The 24,228-nt window shown below is 44.3% G+C and overlaps 1 protein-coding gene across 1 annotated transcript in view; it reads right to left on the bottom strand.

The window, feature by feature from the left end:
* The window catches only part of PDE6C (phosphodiesterase 6C), a 49,004-nt gene extending 24,826 nt beyond the window's left edge, over positions 1 to 24,178 (bottom strand). The window contains exons 1-11 of the mRNA XM_061162205.1: positions 23,714 to 24,178; positions 16,797 to 16,949; positions 16,603 to 16,692; positions 15,525 to 15,665; positions 14,766 to 14,840; positions 13,711 to 13,775; positions 13,542 to 13,608; positions 7,788 to 7,835; positions 3,038 to 3,187; positions 2,313 to 2,456; positions 965 to 1,033 (exon numbers count right to left, since the gene is read on the bottom strand). Of these exons, the coding sequence (XP_061018188.1) occupies positions 965 to 1,033; positions 2,313 to 2,456; positions 3,038 to 3,187; positions 7,788 to 7,835; positions 13,542 to 13,608; positions 13,711 to 13,775; positions 14,766 to 14,840; positions 15,525 to 15,665; positions 16,603 to 16,692; positions 16,797 to 16,949; positions 23,714 to 24,178 (1,467 nt within the window). The remainder of the gene's footprint in view (positions 1 to 964; positions 1,034 to 2,312; positions 2,457 to 3,037; positions 3,188 to 7,787; positions 7,836 to 13,541; positions 13,609 to 13,710; positions 13,776 to 14,765; positions 14,841 to 15,524; positions 15,666 to 16,602; positions 16,693 to 16,796; positions 16,950 to 23,713) is intronic.
* Between the last annotated feature and the right edge of the window lie 50 nt (positions 24,179 to 24,228).

Raw genomic sequence — 24,228 nt, 5'->3', positions numbered from 1 at the left:
AGAGTCCCTTGGACTGCAAGGAGATCAGTCCTGGGTGTTCATTGGAAGGACTGATGTTGAAGCTGAAACTCCAATACTTTGGTCACCTGATGTAAAGAGCTGACTCACTTGAAAAGACCCTGATGCTGGGAAAGATTGAGGACAGGAGGAGAAGGGGATGACAGAGGATGAGATGGCTGGATGGCATCACCGACTAGATGGACATGAGTCTGAGTAAATTCCGGGAGTTTGTGATGGACAGGGAGGCCTGGCGTGCTGCGGTTCAAAGAGTCGGGCACGACTGAGCGACTGAACTGAAAACTCAAGAGTAAAAATAGACAGTAGAACCAGATATATAGGTGATTCAGGTATTGAGAATTTAAAATCACTATGATGAATAAATTTAAGAAGATTGATGAAAAGAGAGAGAAAGTAGATAAAATGACAAAGTTTCAGCATAGAGTTGAAATCTTAAAAAAAAAAAAAAAAGTTAAATATACATCCTAGAACTGAACAAGAGAAGCTCTGAAATTAAAAACTTAACCTCATGGGTTTAACAGTTGACTGAAGAAAATTTGGGTGAGTTTAAATAGTAGATACAAAATACAGGATTAGTGACTAGAAGAGAAGTTATTTCAACTAGATATAATAGGGGTGACCCAATGGCAACAATAGGAAAGAAATAATTCTTCCAGGATCCAGAAGAGAAGCTCAAGATGGCAGAAATAATAATGGTGCCTTTAAGGGTCTATCTGTAATTCTGCCATGTCTTCAAGGATGGCCATGGTGTAATCCAAAGCTATTAAAATAAACCAGGCCGTGCTATCCCCTAGAGTCTGTGCCTGAACTCTCTTGTGCAGTGTGGTCTAGATTAGCTGTGATTCTAATTTACCTTTGTGGATTGCAGTGTGGGGGACAACGAGGAAGAAAAGCAGGGAACCATATTTTATTTAAAAGGCATTAAGGATAGAAGTAAAACACTTACCAAAATTGTGACAAGCTGTTTTTCTTCACAGTCTTCAATTACATCTATATTTAACTTCTCTTTAAATTTCTAAAATGTAAAAGCAAAGGAAGTGTGAAATTTCTATAAAGTCGATGTCTATGTGATTACTTTACTCTTAAAGTCAGTTAAAATAAAGTATGCTGTAATGAGTTCCATGACAAAGTGCCATACAAAGGTCTATGGCACTTGATTATGTAGAATTTTCTCTAAAAAACAATGTTTCTTATCCTCCAAAATGTAACAGAAGCTGTCTCAAAGAGAGAGAGGGAGGGAGACATTGATAGTTCACACGTAGGCGAGAAAAATGAGTGGCTTACATCTGCTTTTCTATTAGTTTATAGCAATTTCCCTGTATTTCCCCAGACATTTTCATCTTCAACATATCGAATTCTCAAATCAAATTTCTTTTACATCTCAAACAACCCAGCAAAAACAAACAAAAACACCTCAGGAAACCTATACCACACATACTCTGAAAGCTAGGGAAATAAGGAATGGAGATCATGGGTGTGTGATATTTCCCCTTTGTTTGGTGGTGATTAGTAAACTTCTAGCAAGTATCTTGGAGAAGGAAATGGCAACCCACTCCAGTATTCTTGCCTGGAGAATCCCAGGGACGGCGGAGCCTGGTGGGCTGCCATCTATGGGGTCGCAGAGAGTCGGACACGACTGAAGCGACTTAGCAGCAGCAGCAAGTATCTACTGGTTCCCCAATCATCCATGATGTTGATTTGGTCATGTTTGTACACTGAAAATTTTAGTGAGTATGATATGAGGGAAGACTTGAAATGAGCTTGCACAGCTGGGCTTGCAGTCTGGCACTTGTCATCACCATGAGAAGAACATCTATCAGGTAGCTGCTGATCAAGGATGACAGATGCAGAGAGCCAATCAAATGCACAGCTTACAGCCCAACCAAGATCATTTGAAGCCTGGTCAACCCACAAATGCATGAGAAATAGACGCTTATTGTCATATACAGCTGAGAGGCTATGGTTGTTATACAGTACTACATGGCCAACAGCTGACATTTCCCTCCCTGGAAATATTTTTTTCTGTGCTAATATTCCAATCTAGACCTAACTATTTCAGCTCCTACAAGTTATTTTTAACAAAGAGCTGTTCCAACCAAGCAGCCTGGACATTCAGTAAGGGTCTGTGTACTGTGAACCACCCAAATTCTCCCTGACCCCTCCTTCTCTGAATCACCGTCCTCAGTCCAGGACTAAACTTATTCTCCTTTGTCAGACCTCTGGGTACTTAGGTGAATTCCAGAAGCCATGGTTAAACAGTATCTAATGCCCATAGGACTGAATTCCTCACTTACCAAAATAGACTTGATTTCATCAGGCGTAGCCTTGGTGTGGTTCATGAGCATTTCTTGGGCTATGTCCTTTCTGTTCTCCAGCTTATTCATTTTCTCATAGGTGTCAGTATTTAAAAGAGACCATCCAAGAAACTGTGTGAGAGTCTGAAATTGATAAAACGTCATTCAATTCTCTGAAATTAAAGGAAAATTGATTTGGAGGCAACAGTCTGCATGCTTTCCTATCCATCGATCTCTCTTCCCCCATAAAAAAAACCCAGCTGTTTTAATCTAAGAAAAAAAAATACTAATAGTCAGCCCCAGACAATAAAATTGGCTAAGCGCTTGTTTTCAAAGTGCTTCAAGCACCATGAATACTTTATTAGAGGAGGGGATGACCAATATCCAATCAGATAAAGCATGACTTAAATCAGAGAGGGCTGGGGGTGACAGCAAGGAGGAGAGGGGGGGAAAGGGGGGAGTGGGAGAAAGAGAGAGAGAAACCTTTTCCCCAATTTCCTAGTACTGGAAAGAATTTTGATTAAGTCAAACATTCACGCTTTGGTAGAAAACAGTGCAGTATTATGGAAATCAGGAAACAGAAATGACACAATAACAACATATTGACAGCAACCGTGTGTGACTCACGTCTTAATTACCCTTTGGAAACATCTTTCCAGAATAACAATTATGCATCCTCTATTCATGAATTTCATCTCCCTCTATTATTTTATAATTGCACTCACCTCAGCGATGTGCTCATCATATTCATCAAAAGGCTTTCCATCCTTCCTGTTGTAAAATGTAGCTACACCCACGATGTCTTCTTTTTTGTTGACAATAGGCAGGGACAAGACATTTTTAATGACCCAACCAGTTTCATCTACAGGTCCTTTCTACAAATAAAAAAGACACAGGTTATTTTTCAACTTTTTATTTTGAAATTACTATATATCCACAGGATGTAGAAAGAGAAATGTACAGAGAAATCCCATGTGCTCTTTACCCAGTTTTCTTCATGGTATCATCTTGTGTCACTAAGGTACACTAGAAAAACCAGGGAATACATATTGGTATGATAAATGGAGCTTATTCAGGTTTAACCAGATTTATATGCATTTGTGCATGTGTGGGGGTGTGGAGGACTGTTTTTATGCAAATTCATCACATACGTAGCTATATACAACGTCCCTGGAATTGAGAGAATTAATCCATCACTACTGGGATCACTTGCACTACCCCATTATAGCCATACCCTTGCTATCCCCCACTTAGGTTGCCTTCAATTTAGACAAAGAATAATTTGGGGGTGTTAGATGCACAATTCCTATGCTGTGACAGAACATGGCTAGAAGTATACAGTCATGAAAGCGCTCTTGTACATTTGACTAAGTATCCTAGAACCAAATGTCTGTATTGTAACAACCCTACCCTCTTCTCTTTGATCCCCTTCCCAGCCCTTTTTCTGTCCTCCAATACCTATCTAGCTAATTCCTTAAATTCTGTTGAAACAGCTAATGTGGTTTCTGTTTTCCTGACTGATCTACCAAGATCGTCCTTTGTTCTGTGGTGTGGTTCCATTTAGTAAACGTCTGTCAAGTCCCGTGATGTTTCAGGACCTGGGTTAGCTGCTGAGGTGCAGAGATGAAGAAGTCGAGATAACAGTTTGGTAGGGGATGCACACACACAGAAGTTCAGGAGTGCTTCTCAAAGTGTCGGCCAAGAATCAAGGGCAACAGATTTTTCTTTTTTAGCCTGTTTCATAAATCTCCCGGAGCGTGTCTTAAATAAGCTCCCCAGGTGACCCTGAAGTCCTCCAAAATCTGAAAACCATCGTGTGGCACCTGCACAGTACGCAACAAGGCAAAGACAGCCAAGTCCCCAACACACCACACTGCTCCTTCTGCCTGCTCTCAGCTTCTTTACTTATCCTCGGAGATGCAGGTTAAGTCTCGCCTCTCCCAGAAAGGCTTCTCTAGCTTTTCACCCACGTGGAACTTTCCTTTTTCAGAATTCCATCAGCACCTGTAGCCTGGATCACACAATGTAGGTACTTTCCAAATGCTTTGAACTGTTGGTTTTTGTCTCTGAGGCTATTTTCTAATCTTACCAAAGAGCAGTTCCATAAACTGTTGAATTTTACCTAAGTAATGGGACAGTGCTGGGCATATAAGGGATGCTCAACAAACAACTGCTTCTTAGTTGAAGAGCTCCTCTTATACTTGGAATGAAAAGCAAAGAAACCAAGCCTCAATTTATGCTTCCTAATGGTCGAAGTTCTGGGGGAAAAAAGTAGTGCACTGTCATTCTCAAAGTCCTAAGTTTTGGAAAATACTATGAAACATTTATATACTTATACCTTCACACGGATGAGAGACAAAATCAATAACAGAAAGTATTACCTGTGTGCAAAATAACCTCACAACCATAAGCACCTGGGTGTACATATATTTTGAAAAGCTTCCAAAATAAGCTTTACTGACTGCCTCTGTTTTTCAGTACTTATTCATTACCTGTTCACGTTCATGTGTTTTGCTATTAAGTTAGAGCTTGTTCACAGAAAAGTGACTGGAGGAACTTAACACTTAAGAAAAGTAGGACAAAAACTTAAGACTGAGAAAATTCTATGTACTTTTTCTTCTATAAATTGGGATCACTTTAATTGATGTTAAAGGAAGAAGCCCCTACTTCACTTCAAGGAACACCTCAAAGATGTCTACTTGCCAATGCCTGGAATCTGTGAACAAGTTACTTTATGTGGAAGGAGTATTAAACTAGCAGATGGAATTAAGGTTATTAGTCAGCTGATCTTAAAATAGGGAAATTATCCTGGATTTTCCAGGATACAAAATGGACACAATGTAAACACAAGGATCCTTACAAGTAGAAAAGAGAGTCAGGGTCAAAAATCAGAGAAGGACATATGACAATAGTGGCAAGCAAGGTCAGGGCAATGCGATGCTGGTTTTAAAGGTGGAAGGACACCACGGGGCCAAGGCTGCCTCTGCTGCTAAGTCCCTTCAGTCGTGTCCGACTCTGTGCAACCCCATAGACAGCAGCCCACCAGGCTCCTCCGTCTACGGAATTCTCCAGGCAAGAATATTGCAGTGGGTTGCCACTTCCTTCTCCAAGGCTGCCTCTAGCAGCTGGGAAAGACAAGGAGGCAGGTTCTCCCCCACATCCTTAGGAAGGAAGTCATTCCTGACAATACCTTGAATTTTGCCCAGTGTGACCCATATTAGACCTCTGACTCCAGAACTGTAAGATAACTCAGTTGTGTCACTTTAAGTCACTGAGCAGTCGTTGTTATGGCAGCAACAGGAAGCTAATACCTCATGCCACCAACGAACATAGTTTGAGAACCACTGCATTTGCAGGTTTGCTCTGACCATAGCTCACTTTGAATCATTGGTTTTTCCATTACACTTCTCAGGTGCAAGAGGGACCACTGAGAATGGAGGTGGGTGTGAGCAGATGGAGAGAGAAGGGGAGGCCGGGCTGGGTGGAGGCTTGGGGAGGAGGGGCACCCTATCCTGAGTCTGCCCTTTGGGATGATCCAAAAATGGGGAAATGGAGAGGGAGGTTGAGAGCCCTCCAAGATGTAGTCCTGATCCCAGTCCAAGGGCAGAGGGATGGATGGAGGGCTGGGCGGGGGTGTCTTAGGCCACAGTGCAGTTCTGAAAGAGTTTGCAGGGCTGAAGGGGATTCCTAGGACCCATGGTGCTGGTCGGAGAACTCTGGTGTCTCCCAGAACTGGCCTGTGTTAGTATCCCAGGGCCTGGAAGTGGAGCCTCCGGCCTAACAGTGGATTTCTGAGCCCAGCAGCCATTGGACGGTCATCCTTCCCACAGTCAAAGGCCTGAGATGTTTCTTGTGGAAGCTGGGAAATTCCTATGGGCTGGAGATTTACCCCAGGTGAGTGCCCAACTTCCTCTGAACCATCCGAGCCCTTGCATGGCTGCTCCCATGGAAGCCACATGAGGCCCACCAGAAAGCACAGGCCCTCAAACCTCAGAGTGCAGCTTGGTTCTTCTGGGCCAGCTCCTGCCCTCCCTGTCCAGACAAAGACTGCTTAAGGTTCAGGCGCCTTAGAGAGTCCATGTCCCCTTCTTCCTGCCTGTGCACCCTTTCCTGGCATGCAATTACGATAAGAGGGGCCAGGGGTGGGCACAGTGTGGTCACACTCAGGCCTTCAACTACAAGGAGGAAGGAGCTGGAACAAGGGCTCTGATGGTTCAGAGGAGGCTGGGCACTCACCTAGGGTAAACCTCCAGCCCATAGCAATTTCCCAGCTTCCACAAGAAACATCAGTGGAGTGCCTGTAAAAACACACTTCTCAGGCCTCTGATTGTGGGAAGGATAATCGTCCAATGGCTGCTGGGCTCAGAAATCCACTGTTAGGCCGGAGACTCCACTTCTGGCCCTGGGATGCTAACACAGGCCAGTTCCTGGGAGGCGCCAGACTCCTCCAACCAGCACCATGGGTCCTGGGAATCCTCTTCGGCCCTGTTAACTCTTTCACAGCTGCATGGTGGCCTGCGTACGGTGTCTGTGTGTTTCCATGTCATCGAGCAAAAGAACGAGTGGGGAGAACAGAGGGAAATCTGCCCTGAAACTGAGCAAGTGGCTGCAGGTTCTTCTGGCCTAGACACTTCTGCTGCTGAGGAAACACCCCTCACCCTCTGCCCCCCACCCCAGGCCACCTTCACCCTGGTGTGGGCAGAGAGGGGGCTCTGTGGGCGTGTCTGTGTAGATAGGAAGGCAGCCGCTAGTGGTCCCCACTGGGAAGGCCGTCTCTATTCCTGACTAGACAGGTCTCCAACCAGACACGCTTGTTAAAACAGGACACAGAACAGCAGGGGCTAAAAGACAGAACAGGAGAGGCTGTAGGGCCAAAAGCCAGGTTGTCCCAGTGGTCAGGTGGGGAGGGGATGAGAGAGGGGACAGGTAGGGATGGGCATCTCTGGATGTTGAAGGAGGAAAAACTAAAACCAAGAGTCTGATAGCATGGGGAGCCCCCAAGAACCCAACAGGAAGCTTCTTTTCCCCCTAACAGCCATGATAAGCCGCTGGAAAGGGTCTGAGAAACCTGTGGAAGGCCGAATCCAGGTGGTACGATGTTTTCAGCTAATTACTCAGGCAGAGACCATTGACTGAGCGCCTGTGTTGTGCCCAGACTGTTTTAGGCACGAGATGACCAGGGATGGGAGAGAACCAAGACGTGACATTCCCCCCACTCCAGCCCCCCGCCAGTGCCAGAGTGACAAACACCCTACCTGCTTCTCTCATCCCCCTTTCTCTTCTCCCCCTTCTTCTTTTTCACCTGAGGAACGGTCTACGTTGTGGCCAGCCAGGGTGAGCAGGACATAAGCCCTGTGCGTGCTTCTTGGTCCCTCCTGAGCACCAGGCAGACTCTGGGGCGGGGGGTGGGGGGCAGGGCCACCCCAGCTCCCTGCACTGACGGGGGTGGGGGGAGGCGCGGCGAAGGGCGGTTACCTGAAACGTGAAGTATTCATCGGCCGGGGCGTTCAGCATGTTGCAGATCTGGAAAGCAAACAGAGCCATTAAACCCAGACCAGAAGGAGAAAGAACGTGGGAGCAAGAGATTCCTCCCTAGGCCTCCAGCGCTCGCAAGCACATTATTCACTCTGGGCCTGGCGAGACTAAGTGAGCTAACAACACACTGAAGTTGAGACAGATGGGCACCGGCCCTTAACCAGAGTGCTTACGTCTGAGAAAACGTCTCCTCCAGCAACAGGATACAGAGAAACTCTAAGGGACTAAAAATAACTGCATGCACACCCAGTTGGGGCAAAATGTAAACAGTAAGATACCAAAACGTCACAAACGAGTGGCCATTTCTGAGGTGTGGGGAGCAAAAGCACTGACATGGGCCCACAGCACAGGCAAGGGGCCGGGCGGACCTGCTGGCCCACCCCACCAACCCGCCCCCAACCTCTCCCCAGTTAAGGCACCGGCTCGCCCCACCCAGGGAGCAACCTGTTTCTTGTTTTTGCTCCCTCCTGCCCGCAAGAAGAGTGCCAATAAAGCCTTGCCTGAAGTCCTCCTCTGGCCTCTGACCAACTGCGATTGATTAAAGAGCCGGAGGACTTGGGTGGGTAACCGTTGGCTCCTCTTCTACTAAGTAAGCCATTGGATGATGTTTAGCCCCATCTCTGACCCTTCCTACTCTTTCTGCCTCTAAGGAATCTACTTCCAAATTCAAAGCGACTAGCTGTTCAGACCAAGGAGAGGAGGAAGCTAAGCAGAAAGGCCTGGCAGGTGTGGCAGCAATTCTGGGAAGACTCTATTTTCTTTCCTTTTTTTTTTTTTTTCTTTTCTGATGTGGGATCCAGGTTGGAAGGTGGTGGTTAAGGGCTGGAGGAAAAAACCAGACAGCCTTTTAGGTACACCAGAGTAAATATTCACTATGAGACATGGCTTTAAGTACTAAATTCAGAGACGATTGCTCATATCCATAAGGACAAGGAGTCATTCCATTTCTGTTCATTTTGAATTATTCTTCTATCAGGTCAGACCCACAAATGGGTCTTAATAAAACACAGTATCTTTCTTCTCACCAAAATTAAATTAGATACTTTAAATCATAGCATTTTAAAGTTAGAAGGCACTTTAGTAATTGTTTAAGCTTTTCTTTCCAAAGGTGGGAAACAGAAGCCCAAAGAGGTTAAGTGATTTTTTTTAATGGGATAACAGGAGAACTGAGCTTTCCAGTGAGGGTGCTGTTGGAATCACCTCTCCTGGTGTTGGGGGTGGGGAGCCCCTAATTTGCATCATTCACCAATCTCCATGTTGTAAATACACCCACCATGGGAGGTTTCAAACTGACCTGGGATTAACAGGTTGCTCACCAAATTCCTGAAAATGGAAACTAGGAGTCAGCTTCTCCATCTATGGTACTAACTCTACCGGCCGCTCCGCCTAAGGGAAGTAAGTGCTGTCTGGGAGTGGCTGAGCCATGTCAACCATTTTTCCCCCTTACTCTTAAAAAGCTAATGTGCTGTGCTTAGTCACTCAGTCATGTCCAACTCTGCGACTCCATGGACTGTAGCCCTCCAACCTCTTCTGTCCATAGAATCTTCCAGGCAAGAATACTAGGCTGTCATTTCCTTCTCCAGGGAACCTTCCCGACCGAAGGACTGAACCTTCATCTCCTGTGTCTCCTGCATTGCAGGAGGATTCTTTACCCGACGACTCTTGCAAAGCAAATGTGACCATCTTTCAAAGCTTTTGTTAGTATATCAGCCTAAGAATTTAAGGAATCACTATCCATTAATTTTATGATCCAATGTGAATAAAAAACATGAATTGATTGGCTGAGCATCCTTCAGGTGTGTGTCAAAGAGACAAAAAGCAGCTTAATTCTCTTTTCTGAGCTTACCATCAGCAGTATCTATTTTGGTCCAGGCTTTTCGGCCTTTAGAGAATATCTATAGATGGATCAAGGCCCTTGAGGCCAAGCTTTTTTTTAACTCAGTATTCAAACATTCAAAAATCTTCTCTACCCTCCCCATTTCTCTCTCTAAGTTTATAGATCATTTTGATTCTAGCTTGGTTTGATCCTGCATTTCTTGCTTTAATTCTACAAATGTTAATTCTAGAAACTAATTTTCATTTTCTAATGTTTTTAACTCTAAAAAGTCACTCAAATGAAGTCTAATGTTTCTCATTCAGAGCTGGGATTTACTGGTTTAATGAGACCTCTGGGCACGTGTTCCCTAAATTCAGCGAGGTCCAACAGACGGGCCTCTGGGACAGCTCATCCAAAAGCCTGCCTTTATTACAAGGGGTTTGTGAAAAAAATATCAAGGGAAAAGTTTGAAAAGCTAAATGGAAAAGTTTCAAGCAATTTGGAGGAACATCATAATTACAATTAAAACTCCAGATCATTTTTATTATCCAGAAAATAGAATTGAAAGATTTTTCAGTATTTCATTTTTTAAATAAGTCAACAATCTCATTTTACAGATGATGATGTTAAGACCCAGACAGGTCAAGGGATTTGCCCAAGGTCAAGGATTTGCCATGGGATTTGCCCAAAGCAGGACTGAAAATCATGGCATTCAGGGATCCTGAGTCATGGCCGTTTGCTCTCTTTACTAGAACCCACCAGCACATCACAGGAGGCCCTCAGGAATAGCACTGCTCTGGCTGGGTCTGCTGAAATGTTTGATATCATCCTATAGACCAGTGCTTCTCAGTCAGGGGTATATTATCCTCCTGAGGACATTTAGCAACTTCTGAGACGTCTGGATTCTCACAAGTAGGGTGGTGCTTCTAGCACCTAATGGGTAGAGGGCAGGGAGGCTGCTAAAAACCCTACAATGCAGAGGACAGCTCCTCACTACAAAGAACTAGCCCGCAATGTCAGGAGAGTCCACAAGTTTGAGAAATCCTGTTTTATACATAGAAATTATGTTTTTAACAGATCCTGCCTTTTGAAATATATAGTACAGGGCGACATCTGGGAGTGAAAGGGAAGACTTAAAAACTCACAAGGACAACAGTGTAAAGGGAGGTTGTCCCATACAAACTAGGATGTATGTTCACTCCAATTCTGGAGTCTCCCAAAATGGTTCAAGGTCAGTTCTCTGAAAATCATTTTGGGAATGCTAACTTGTCTAATGAGGGACTTGATGAGAAATGCCTTACACTAGATTTACTCCATTTTGCCGTCAGTCTTGGGCTGCCAGCAGAAAGGATAATATCAGGGGTGGGGCCGAGGGCAGGAGCTGAGAGGTGAAAGGGAGCAGTAAAGCAAATGCAGTGAATCTGTGATAGAAACAAAATCTGGAGGGAAAAATCCTCCGCAGCTTTGGGAATCGATTCTGGCAAGTTGGTTACATGGCAAACTGATGATTTGGCAAATGCACTATTCAATGAATTGATTTTTGGTGCATTAGTTTCCTGCAAATTGATTTTTGGACAATAAAATCTTTACCTGGGAAACATCTAGGAGAGAAGAGATGTTTAAAAAGTGGGGCAAAATAAAAGTGCCATTTGCAGCAACATGGATGGACCAGGAAATTATAATACTAAGTGAAATAAGAAAGAGAAAGACAAATATCATATGATACTGCTGATATGTGGAATCTAAATGGTACAAATGAACTTATTTACAAAATAGAAAGAGAGTCACAGATGTAGAACACAAACTTATGGTTACAGGGTGGAGGTAAATTGATGGGTTGGGATTAACATATACACTCTACTATGTATAAAATAGGGCTTTCCGGGTGGCACTGTGGTAAAGAATCTGCCTACTAATGCAGGAATTGCAAGAGATGTGGGTCCCATCCCTGGATTGGGAAGATCCCCTGGAGGAGGGATGGCAACCCATCCTAGTATTCTTGCCTGGAAAATTCCATGGACTGAGGAGCCTGGCTGGCTACAGTCTATGGGATGGCAAAGAGTCAGACACGACACAGCAACTGAGCACACATCCATAAAACAGGTAACAGGGACCCTCTATATAGCACAGAGAACTCTACTCAAATACTCTGTAATGACCTATATGGGAAAAGAATCCAAAAAAGAATGGATGTATGTACAAGTATAACTGATTCATTTTGCTGTCTGGCAGAGACATTGTAAATCAATTATACGCCAATAAAAAAAATTTTAAGTGGTGCATAAATTCCTTTAAACCAGCTATGGCAACTTTGGGAGTACCAAACTTGATAAAAACCCTAAATGGAGTTTGATAGATGGGCTGCCAGGAAACCAAAGGACAGAGGCCAAGGGCCAAGCTACTTGGCTATTTCAGTGAGGCTGAAAAATTGTGGTATCTGTGGATTCAGTTAGGAATAAATTGGAATAGTTTGGTCAATACCACCAGGTCAGGAATGACATTTAAAAATATTTCAATTATATAATAAAAAAAAGGGAATTCCCTGGAGGTCCAGTGATTAGGACTCCACACTTTCACTGTTTGGGATCAGGTTCAGTTTCTGGTCAGGAACTAAGATCCAGGCAAGCTGTGTGGTTTGGCAAAAAAAAAAAAAAAAAAATTTCAATTATTTCGTAACATTTGTTAGTATATATCGCTGTTTACTCTTAAAAGACATAAGATTGTCTCTCCTTTTTCTTTTCTTCCCCTTTGACATGTCTCTACACTAAGAGATCATGTCACTTGGTGAGGCCACTTTGTCCTGTAACCAACTAAGCCCAGAGTTAGGCATCCTCCCTGAAACCCTAGGGTAAAGCATCACTACATAGAAAGATTACCTTGCAGTCACAACAGAATTTTCCTTACTCTGTCACCATTCTGAATCCACAAATATTCACACTAAGCAGAGGCAAATTTGTGACAGTAAAAAAAAAAAAACATTAAACAACCTAAATTTTGTTTTACTTCCCCTGTGAGCCCTGAGTCACTGTAATTCACATGCTCATTTACTAAATAATGAAGATGCATGAACACAATGACAACACTAAAGAAAAAACAACTATGCAAATACATGCTATAAAAATATTTTTTTGGAAACTTGAGTTTGAAGGGGGAAAAGGAAAGATGCCAACATAAAGAAATGTAAAAAACAGGGAACATTCTTGCAGGGAGGTATCTTGAGGCCAAAAAAAATGACACAGATGGTGGAGAAGCCCAACTAGGGAGAGAAGTCAGCCATGAAAAGGAAGGAGAGTATGGTTAAGGTCAAGTGGGAAAGCTACTGGTCCGTGGGCCTTAAGGCCTATGGGACCCACCAGAGACCTCTTGTTTGTTGTCTTCCTACCCCTGACCTTTCTCAGCCAAACCTGGCCTACCCTCCCACCACACCCCCACCCCACATGAGAGACTAGGGCAAAAATCTTCACTTCCACTATCAATTCAATGCATTTTGCATTGCAATCAAAGGCAAAGTCTTTTCCTTATATATTTTTTCTTTTTGTCAGTAATTTTCCGAGTTTCAAAAGTCGTGACCAAGGGGAACTATATTTAAGGTCAAATTAAACCCAGCACGAATCATAGTCATGAACTACCAGGATGTCTGAAATTTGTGTGGCTGCAGAATAAGAGGCTGGGAGATGGATCTGTCTTTCTTGTGGAGTCAAGGAGTTTCTAGTTCACATACATTCCGACTGCCAAGATTCTTCTTTCCTGTGTCCTGTGCCAAAGCAGCCATCTCACCCCTACCTGGTGCAGTCTTGCCTTCACAATTGTTCTTATCTCTTAGCTAATGAGAGTTTCATCCAGTATTATTTAAGATTCAAATTTGTTCAATAACTTACAAATCCATTTTCAGCAACGTATGTTGGCAACCCACTAACGAGAGTCCAGTGGTCCGTGGGAGGTGTCCTTGAGGAAGATGAGAAGAAAAAAATCATTGCTATGCAAAGAAATGCACTGGATACAAATATAAAAGGGCAACTCCTGCAGCTGCTTCACGGCAATACTCACGGAATGACTTTGATCTCTTCTTTTCCATGTAAAATGTAATCGATGATTTTATAAAAGATGACTTCCTAAGAGGAAAGAGAGAGAATATGAGAAAAATCTCACCTCCCAGAGAAAACATTTTTCCTTAATGAACTTTTATTTTGAAATTTAAATATTTTATTTCCCAATCACATTTCTTCACATAACATAAATTACCAAACTACTCATGTCCTAATTTACAAGCTTGTGATAAAACTAGAAATACCATTGGCCACTTATCATATGAACAAGACTGCTGAACTAATCTTAGAAAGTTGAATACACCCTAATAACTTCTAGGAGAATCTTCAGTTTTCTTTTCATTTTTATTGTCCAGACATATCTGACTGCTTACTTCCATAGAACAAATCATGGAATTTCTCAACCTCAGTCAGTGTTTTCCCTTCCCAGCTGTACAGTGCACTTACCCCTTCCAGCACTCTGAATGGGTGCCTAAGAAGCAGGATTCGGTGAATACGTTGTCAAAGCTGGAAGGGACTTGAGAACTAGTCTCTCTGCTTCTGTGGGCAAATGAAGAACCAAATTCCATCCCCTGCCTTCCCTTTCCTGTATGCTGGGGATACGGTGGTGGAACAAGCTTCCTATGAAACTTCCTATAAAACCTATCAAGGGGGAAAGTAAATCTAAGCCAACCTTTGCCTGGAGATCCCAGTCCAGAATGTCAGAAGAAGGGCCTGGGCAGAGTGTGTTTTAAAAACTATTCAGGAGGTTCTAATGCTCCCTCCTTATGAAGAAGCACTGATCCACCAAACCCTAGCTTCATAGAAAAGACAACTGAGAAGTTAAACAAGTGAAGACAAGGGCAACCCAGCTGGTTTGGGGCAGAGCTGAAACTTGAACCTCAAACTCCTTGTCCAGTGCTTTCTACTTCTCCAAGGTCCTCCAGGAAGTCCCAGGACTAGAGCCCAGTCCTTCTTGGGCCAGCGCTCTTTCCTTTACACACGGCCTCCTCTGGTTTTAGCTCCTGGTAGCTAAAACCAGGCACAGATATCATCAACAAAGATGTCTGCACTCACTCTGCCATCTGGTGTCTTTGGACCTTTGTAAGGCTCGACTTCTCCAAGCTTGACTGGCCACTCATCATAGAATTCCTGGAGGCAAATATATTTAAACACTATTAAGCAAACTGTCCTGTTACCTACCATATCTTATACGAGTGCCATTGGTTTGCATATTTTATGTTAATTTATAATTCTGGAATTTTAAAGCTCTTTTTCAGTAATGCTGTTTATGAACTTGTGACTGTAAACAAGCCAATCTTTTTAATCTGTAAAACGGAGACAATAACAAAATGCATATTACAGAGTCATTATGTGGATTAAATGAATAATACAGAGCACCTACCCTGACACACAGAAGGACGGAGGGCAAGAGGAAGGAAAAGAACATGTATGGGAACTCTCTGCTCTCCCTGCTCATTTTTTTCTATAAACCTAAAAATACTCTAAAAGAATATGGTCTATTAATTAATTTTTTAAAAAGAAAAAAAGACTTGTTGAAGACACATATAGCTAGGAAGTGGAAAAACCAAGCCTAGATATTTTTTACTCCAAAAAGTACACTTTCCCTTCTTCTTTTCCATGTAAAATGTAACTGATGATTTTTAAGTTGACTTTATATAAAAGATGAAAGTACCATACTTTCTTGGCACTGATTCTTATGATCTATCATGACCGGTAGTTCACATAGCGTAGCCATTTTTTAGTGGATTGCATTTCATGTGATGTGCATTTTATAGGTGGTGGTAGGGGAGACAAAATGTACGGAAGAGTGACCTTCTCCTTGGTCATGTCCAGCAGCCCAATGGAGTATCGTTCGCAGTTCAGGTATGTTCTAACAGTGTAGAGCGCTTTGTGAAACTGTCGCTCAACATCTGTGAGCTCTTCAAATATTTTGTTGGCTGACCACATAAGAATCTGAAAGTAGGTATTACAAAGAAAACAATCAGAACAAAATACAGTATGAAGAGGAGCATTAGTCAGAAGAAAATGGGGTGCATCAAATAAAAGGAACACATGTCGGCAAACAATGCAATTCCATTTTTGCATATGTACGTGTCCAACAAACTACTGAGTCTCAGAGTGGGATGATGAGCAGACCTTTTGCAAAGCCATGTGTTTATGAAAGCCATGACTGATCCCCATGTCCAAAATGTTTTGGCTCCGAAGAGCAAGTAATCTAACACAAATGCAGAGACAGTTCCTGGGCAGAGGGTCCAGCATTGGGGGCCCACTGCTTACTGCTGGCCCTTGTGGGAAGAAAGCCAGCTGACTCCTTCCATGTATCTTGAGCCAGTCAAAGGTTACCTGCCCTGGACAGTTAGCATGGGACAGGGCCTTGGAAGTCTATCCCAACCACCCTCCCACCATTGTACTGATGAAGAAACCGAGGTCCACAGAGTAGTTCAACTCAGGTATCCTGGCTACCAAAGTTGTTCTTTATCCCTCTGGCTCAAGAAGGCAACAGAGGAGCGATTTGCTTCTCAATGTAGCATCTTTACTATGTACCAGGAATACACAGCTCTGCTAAGAGCTTTATGTGAACAAATTCACCTAATGACCATTTAATAGTCAGAGCAACCAGGTGGGGTAAGTACTGTAATTATCATCGCCACCTCAAAGAGGAAGAAACCACAGCTATCCAGGACAGAGACTGAAGAAAGCAAGCCAGTGGTACCTACAGATAGAGGGGCAGGAAGGTGATAGGGGAGGGGACCATAAGAGGACACTGGGAATGGAAGCTTGGGGATCTGATCCAGGGGGCGTGGTTAGGAAGGATCTGCACTTGTTGCCTCTGGGGGGTCCCTTTGTCAAACAGGTCAGCCTGAAGTAGCCACTGTCACCTTCTCTTTACCTGACTTCTTCGGGATTCAATATTGTACAGGTAGTTGGTATGATGAAACTTTAGGATGATAGAGACAAAGTTGAGGTATTTGGAAAACACCTACAGATGACGGAGAAAAACAAATTAGGTGTGACATCTTTCTTTCAGTTACACAACAAATAAATTTCCTGAGCCTCTGAAGGGATGCCCAGGGTTAGCATTACCTCTTCATCCTGTTTGGAAAATTCAGATGCATCTACTTTGTTAACTGCCATAAACACAGCAAGAACCTCCTTGCCCATCACGATGGGGGTTGCCAGCAGGTTCCTAGTGACATACCCGGTTTGTTTGTCCATGAAGTCAGAAAAATGGCTGTTCTGAAAGATACATTCACACATTTGCCAAAGCAGCACAAAACCATGGAGTGTAGGTCTAGGAAAGGCAACAGATCATCCTCTCTAGTTCAAGTCCTACCAACAGATGACCAGGGCTACAGGACAGTGGTCCCAAGCCAACATTCCCCACCCACCCCACCATCTGCAAGCAAACAGAATGAATGAAGCATAGAATGAAATGGCCCATTTCCAAATGAGCTTTCCCACCTGAGGTGTGGCCTATCCGGGTTAGGCTAGGGTTGGGCCAGGAGGAAAGAGGTGATGTTGTGACCAAGTGGAAAGCAAGGTTCTAAGGGGAAGGGAGGGAAGGATGCAGGATTATAACAGGGAGGAAGTGTGTGCTCGAAGGAGAGCACAGCTGGAATTCCATTGGGCTCTTCTTTTTAATTGCAAAAGTAAAATTTGCCCTTGAAATCTCACAACCATCATAACATAAGGAAAAAAGTATTAACTGCCCCAAACTCCTCCTAATCTCACCTACCTGAAGAAATCTGTATTACAATGCTTAGTGTGTCTCCTTCTATGCCTTTCTCTATGCTTGTACAAAGCATCTTCTTATTTTTTAATAAAATTTTCTCTCCTAATTTTATGCAGTTCATCACTTAACACTATCTTATGGACTTCCCTCCAGACTGGTGCATATGGATGTGAACTAGTTTTCCAGATTCTTGCATGCTATTCCACAGTGTGGGGGCTCCAGTTCTGCTCAACCAATATCTACTGATTTAGTCTGTTTAGAGTTTTCCCCATTGCAAACAATACTGCACTAATCACCCTTGCTTTCATTTTTATGTGATGGCGTCCCCAAATGGAAATGTCTTTTGTAGTATCAACAGGTACGTGAAGTTTTAATTTACACCAGCTACTTTTACAAAATGTTGAAATTCTTACCACCCTCTTGACAGCACCAGATATTTAACAGTTTTTCAAAGTCATTTTCTTTTTTTTTAAAAGTATTTTTATTTTATTTATTTAGGTAGGTCTCACTGCATGGCATGTGGATCTTAGTTCCCAGACCAGGGATCGAAACTGTGCCCCCTGCAGTGGAAGCACAGAGTCCTAACCACTGAACCACTAGGGAGGGCATTTTCTATCAAATCAATATCTCTGATTTGTAATTTTTATTTCTTTCCTAGGGGAAAATGAAATGGATCATCCTAGATACAAGCTTCAAGTAGAAGACGTGAGGGACGACTCTAATACACTAACCATGTAGAGGGCAGAGTGATGAGTTTGGAGAGGCACACAAATGAAAGGGCTTGGGAAGAAGGTCAAGGATGGCAGTTATCTTATTAGCTGTAATTGAGAGTAACTGTGGTCGGGTATAGACTCTGCTCGCTCTGGGGTCATGACTAGCTCCTCTTTAAGTCTTCTTCATTTGAAACTTCAACTGAAATTTCCACCTTACTTTGAGATTCAATGGCCAAAAATCAATGTGGTCTTCCTTTCACAAGTTGTATTATGTCCATTTCCCCATGTGGATGGTGCTTCTATAAGTATCTGGACTTCTATAAGTAGCTGGACTCTGTTCAGTTTCCCAAAGTAAAAATGGAAGAGTCCACTGGTGTGTGACTTTGGGGCCAGAATCTCCACCAGGGCACAATGACTGCTTGGGCAACAGAATCACAGCCCTGCTCAGAGCAGGAGACCTGGGCTGAACCTCAGAAAGACCTGAAGACTGATGCAGATTTGCAGACCTCATGGCAGACCTACCAAATTCTAATCTCCTAAAGTAGAAACCGTCTTCCCCAGGAATCTACACTTTTAGTGGATGAATTGATTCCATAGAGGATCCTTAGAAATGTGAGATGCTAAGGAAGTCAGATGCAGCCCTTGACCCCAGACTTCTTCTATACCCTCCCAAAGTGGAACCCCTGAAACCAGCTACTTATGTAGGAGGCAGCATCGCATAATGGTGAAGAAGATTCTCGAGTCAGATGTCCTTGGCTGAAACCAGCTCCAGATTCACTAGCTGTGAGCCCCTGGGCATGCTACTTACCCTGTGCAACCTCATTTTTTAACCTGAAAATGGGTACAATGGATATTATCTACTGTCTATCATACCTGATGTGAAAAGAGTATAATATAGTGTGGGTAGAGCACTTAGAAAAGAGTCTGACACATAGTAGGTGCTCAATAAATACTAAGAAGCCAAACGTAGGACTCTGGGGGCCTCTCTGGATGACAGGGCTTCCCTTGTGGCTCAGCTAGTAAAGAATCCACCCACAATGCGGGAGATCCGGGTTCAATCCCTGGGTTGGGAAGATCCCCTGGAAAAGGGAAAGGCTCCAGTATTCTGGCCTAGAGAATTCCAGGAACTGTATAGTCCATGAGGTCACAAAGAGTCAGACATGACTAAGTGACTTTCACTTTCATATCTTTTACTCTCACTGGATGAGAAGTCCTTCAGGTTTTGCATTACCATTTGGCTTCCGATGATGATGCGATGTTAGTTGCTCAGTTGTGTCTGACTCTTTGTGACTCCATGGACTAGCAGTCCGCCAGGTTCCTCTGTCCATGGAATTCTCCAGGCAAGAATACTGGAATGGGTTGCCATTCCCTTCTCCAGGGGTTCTTCATCGACCCAGAGATCAAACTCAGGTCTCCTGAATTGTAGGCAGATTCTTTACCGTCTGAGCTACCAGGAAAGCCCCATCATTTGGCTTCTACTTCTAGCTTTTCTAATCAATGCCAATCACTGAAGAAATTACATGCTCTTAGCTGATGCAGGCCTCCTATGCCTAGAAGCATGCTTGCTCCTGAGGGCTAGCTCTCTGCCCTATGCCAATAAGAGCCATGTTTTTTCCTAACTGCTGTATCTGTGACTTTCTCTGCCTCATGCAGCGTCTTCACTCCAGAACACCTCCAGACTTTGAAAGCTTCTTTCTCTTAATCCACTGCTATAGCCCAGGCTGACTTGCTGTCCATTTTCCTCCTAACCTATTATCCATTATAGAAGGTGATCACTTTCATTTACACAGTGATGCTGGGCACTGAAGGAATAACCAAAATGCCCAAAACATGCACCATGGGATGGTGTTGGGCAGCATTTCTTGGCTAACACATTTTACTCTGCAGCTTCAAAACTTGATGTCATTTTATTCTAGATTCTAAACACAAGAAGATGTTCTTACATTCAATTGAATGTTTTGAAAAAATGACTTACAAGTTTCAAAACTTAATACTTGCTTATCATCATATCTGAAAACCTTGGATAAAACCATCCATCAAATTTCAGGGTAGATAAGGTGAGGTTTTCTGGTTTTGTGTTTTCATTGGTTCAAACAATCCTTGGTAAAGTTTCCTTGAGTAAATTCTGTATCTTTTGGATTCACAAACTCCCCTCAATGATTTTTCTTCAAAGAAGTCAATGAAGGCAACTGGGAATGTTTAGAGCAGAGGGCTGCCTGGATCCTCATCCAATCTTAGTCCTGTTAAATTCTGATCAAACATCTGGAGATCCAGAGTCAGAAGGAGACAAGGATGGAAAGCTATAAGTGCAAGCTATAAGCACCCTGTTAATTATTGAAAACTTAGGATTCTCACATGGCTTTCTTTTAAACCACTGCCAGGAGAACCACCCATACAGTTAATCATCAGCTTTCCCAATAGAATAGGAAATGATTAACTTGATGAGGATATGTCAGAGTTTCCTGTTATTAAGTTTCCCTGCCTTTAACCTGTTTTAAAAACAGGCAGTGATCACTGACCCAGTTTTGGCCACCTACATCCAGCCCCCAAACTCTTCGGACATTGATATGATATGATCATAGCTGTCATTTATTGAGCACCTCCTGGGAGTCAGGCACTTTATGATTTGGTTTCCTCTGTTTCTCTCCGTGGAGAAACACAGTCCCTCATGCAGTGACCTAGTCTCAGGCCTGGATCTGTACCCAGGTCATCTGATGCCAAAGCTCTCACCTGGCACCATGTGGCTTCTCTGCCGCCAAGGCTGGGAGTATCCAGTTCTGCCTCTCCGTCTGTGTGCAGGTAGTCCTTCCCTCCCTGTGCCCACACTGCCCACCAGGCAGGAGTTGTGTGTGGTCAGGGCTGTGGCAGAGAAAAAGGGTGGCCTTGCAAGACCCGGATTATGAGCCTAGATCCACCACATTGTGCCTAACTGACCTGGAGAAGGTTCTCACATGCACGGGATGGAAATAAAAATACAGTCCTGGCCTTCTGCACAAGGTCTTTGCCAGAATCAAGTGAGATCAAGAACAAGAGGAATCTTCACCAAGAGTCAAGTGCAATGAAAAGGTGAAGTGGTGATAGAAGTGTCCCTTAAAACAGGGGTTTCTAACTCCTTTCTCTGCAGATTTTACCACAGCAACTTAAGTGTGGTGAGCCTGCAGGGCTGCAGGGTGGGATGAGGGTGGGAACATAGCAAGGAGGCTGCATCTTCTCCAGTCCCTCTCATCACCGATCAGACTCTGGACCCCGGGAGAGACACAACCCCCACGACTCAACTTCCTGTCTGCTCAAGGGAAGACTTAAACTAACAAGTCCAGGAGCCCTTCCATCTAATCGTTTACAGCTGATTTGAAATGCAGTTCCTCCTCTTGCATCTCTTCACCCAAAAGACCAGTGGTTCTCAATGTTGGCTGCCTATTAGAATCACCACGGTAGCTTTTAAACCATACTCCTGGCTGCATCCCAGTCTCTGAGAGCCTGATGTAATTGGTCTAGTGAGAGTCTCACACATCTGTATTTTTAAAAGAGCTCCCAGTTTGATTTTAATGTGCTTCCAGAGTTGAAAAGCACCATTCTCGGAGGGAAAAAATGCTCAGAAACAGTAGAAATGGAGGGCAAATGAGGTCTTTGTCCCTTTTCAGGAGGGAGCTCAGGAGGGCGGGAGGGCATCTGTCTTCACACATACTCAGTAAAAGGGAGAACACAGTGACCCTGCCCTCACTTTATGACCACTATGGGGTGCCCATCATGGACAGCAGCAGACCCAGGCCACCTGATCTCTTAAGCAGCTCCTTTCTATCATTCTGTCCTCAACAGGACTGGGCTCATTAATAAAGGAGCATAGCAGAAATTAGGGCTTGCCAGGTGGTGCAGTGGTAAAGCATCTGCCTGCCAGTGCAGCCCCTGGAGGAGGACATGGCAACCCCTCCAGTATTCTTGCCTGGAAAATTCCATGGACCGAGGAGCCTGGCGAGCTACAGTCCAGGGGGTCTCAAAGAGTTGGACAAGACTGAGTACACACACACACTCACACAAACACACACACACCAGAAGTCATTTCATCCATCTCTCCTTTAAAAAAAAAAAAAAAAGTTCTTCTGAAAAAAAGTCTCGCATGTCACTTTCTTAAGTTTGCTGTCCGTGTCATTTTGGAAATGGCCTCAGTCAGAGACTTGCAGGAAGCATATTCCCATGAGAAAAATTCAGGATGTACAGGCAGAGCCTCCTCCCTGGGGTCCAAGAACTTTGCCTTAAGGCCCTTGATACACTAGAAGCAGCTGCAGCAGACCCAGAATCCAACTGAAACCAGACGGAATGCACTGCAGGGAGGGGTGGTAAAGACGGAGGACCCTCGGGTGCCTAACAGCAACCCTTGCCCCTGGGGCTGTTTGCTGAGTGTTGCTAATGTTTGAAAACCTCTGCACCTCCTGTGGATCCGCACAGTCCCCCTCCTGTAATCAGCTTCGGGAGGCACGCAGGGGATTATCCTCCAGCCGCCAGCTGCCCTCTCCATAAGTAAACCTCTACACAGTAAGCGTTTCAGGGGCTGCTCCCAGTCAGTTCTGTTCCATCATCTGCTAGCTCTCCCCTTTGTTAATAGCAAAGCAACATGACAGGACGCATGTGTAGGAAAAGGGCTGGCAGGAGAAACTCCAGGCTGGGACCTATGGTACTACTGAGTGCAGGGATTATGGGTGATTCACATTTCCTCCCTCTTTATTTGTATGTTCTAATTTTTCTTAGATGAACAAGCAACTTAGTTGGAAGGAGAACATTCTTTTTAAAACACAATAATTTATGTAGTGTTCAACTGGTCTTCGGGAGGGTTCCAATGTCCCATTTACAGGATTGGAAATTCTTGGTAGATCTGAATTAGGAGGGGTTGAGATGGCCAACTGCATTTAATCATCATCTAAATTTATGTATTTTTTATGATCCAGATGGGAACATTTGAAATTTCATGTCATTTTTCTTTTTTCACACTTGATCTATAGGTGAGAGAATCATTCCTGAGCCAGTTCACCCCAAAGAGCTGACAGTCTTCAAGGGATTGTGGGTGATAGACGTGGGGAGCAGTTCAGGGGCCTTGGCATCTGGCCTGTTGGCTGATCTCCCCAGTGAGAGGCCTGCTTTGCCCTGTTGGTCAGGACAGTGTCCAGAGGACAGAAGAGGTATGAGGGAGTAGGTGTGGACCGCCCCACGCCCAGGTAAGCTTGCCCGACATTACGGGAGACATAACGCTAAAACTGTTATTATCTACTATTATCTACTGTTATCCACTGTTTATCTGAAATTCAGATTGAACTGGGCATCTAGTCATTTTATTTGTTAAATCTAGCCACTCTTGGCCTGGGGGTTCCTCTTCTCCACCACCCACTCCCCAGGTTATAGCCAAACCACAGCCACAAGGATGGCCCCTGGACCCACCTCCACCCTCTCACCCCCCTCTTTCCCATGTTCCTCCCTGAGGCCACCAAGACCTCCTCTCCACTCCACGGTCACCATCTTTTTCACATCTGGAACATCTTTTTTTTCTCCACTCCACGGTCACTCACCTTTTTCACATCTGGAACATTAAAGGTTTTCTTCGTATGAGCAACCCAACCCACTATCCCGACGTCCAACGGAAACACAGCTTCTCTGTCGGGGACCACCAGGTTGTCCTCAAACTTGGAGGTGGGGGTGACGTCGAGCAGCTTGGAGGCCACCTCCGGCGTGCCGTTGCGGGCCCGACACAAGAACATGCTGCAGCGGTCGGCCTGCAGCAGCTGCGCCAGCCTCCCCAGGGCCCTGTGCACCGCCAGCTCCACGCTGCCCGCCTCCTCCAGCAAGACCTCCAGTAGCTCCAGGTACAGGGCCGCCTCCTCCGCCAGCGTCCGGCCGGGGAAGGAGGCGCTGGCCGGGGCCTGTGCCCCGCCGCTGGGCGCCTCCGCCTGCAACTTCCTGTTGAAATACTCCTTGGCGAACTGAGGGTTGTCCTCCAGGTATTTCTCCACCGTCTCTTGGCTGATCTCACCCATGGCGTGGCGTGCTGTGCTGCTCTGGTCTAGAAAGGAAGAGACCCTCAGAA

Source organism: Dama dama, chromosome 15, assembly GCF_033118175.1.
Source record: "Dama dama isolate Ldn47 chromosome 15, ASM3311817v1, whole genome shotgun sequence".
Taxonomy (NCBI): domain Eukaryota; kingdom Metazoa; phylum Chordata; class Mammalia; order Artiodactyla; family Cervidae; genus Dama; species Dama dama.
The sequence above is the reverse complement of the archived record's forward strand: the minus strand, read 5'-3'. Positions and strand labels throughout refer to the sequence as shown.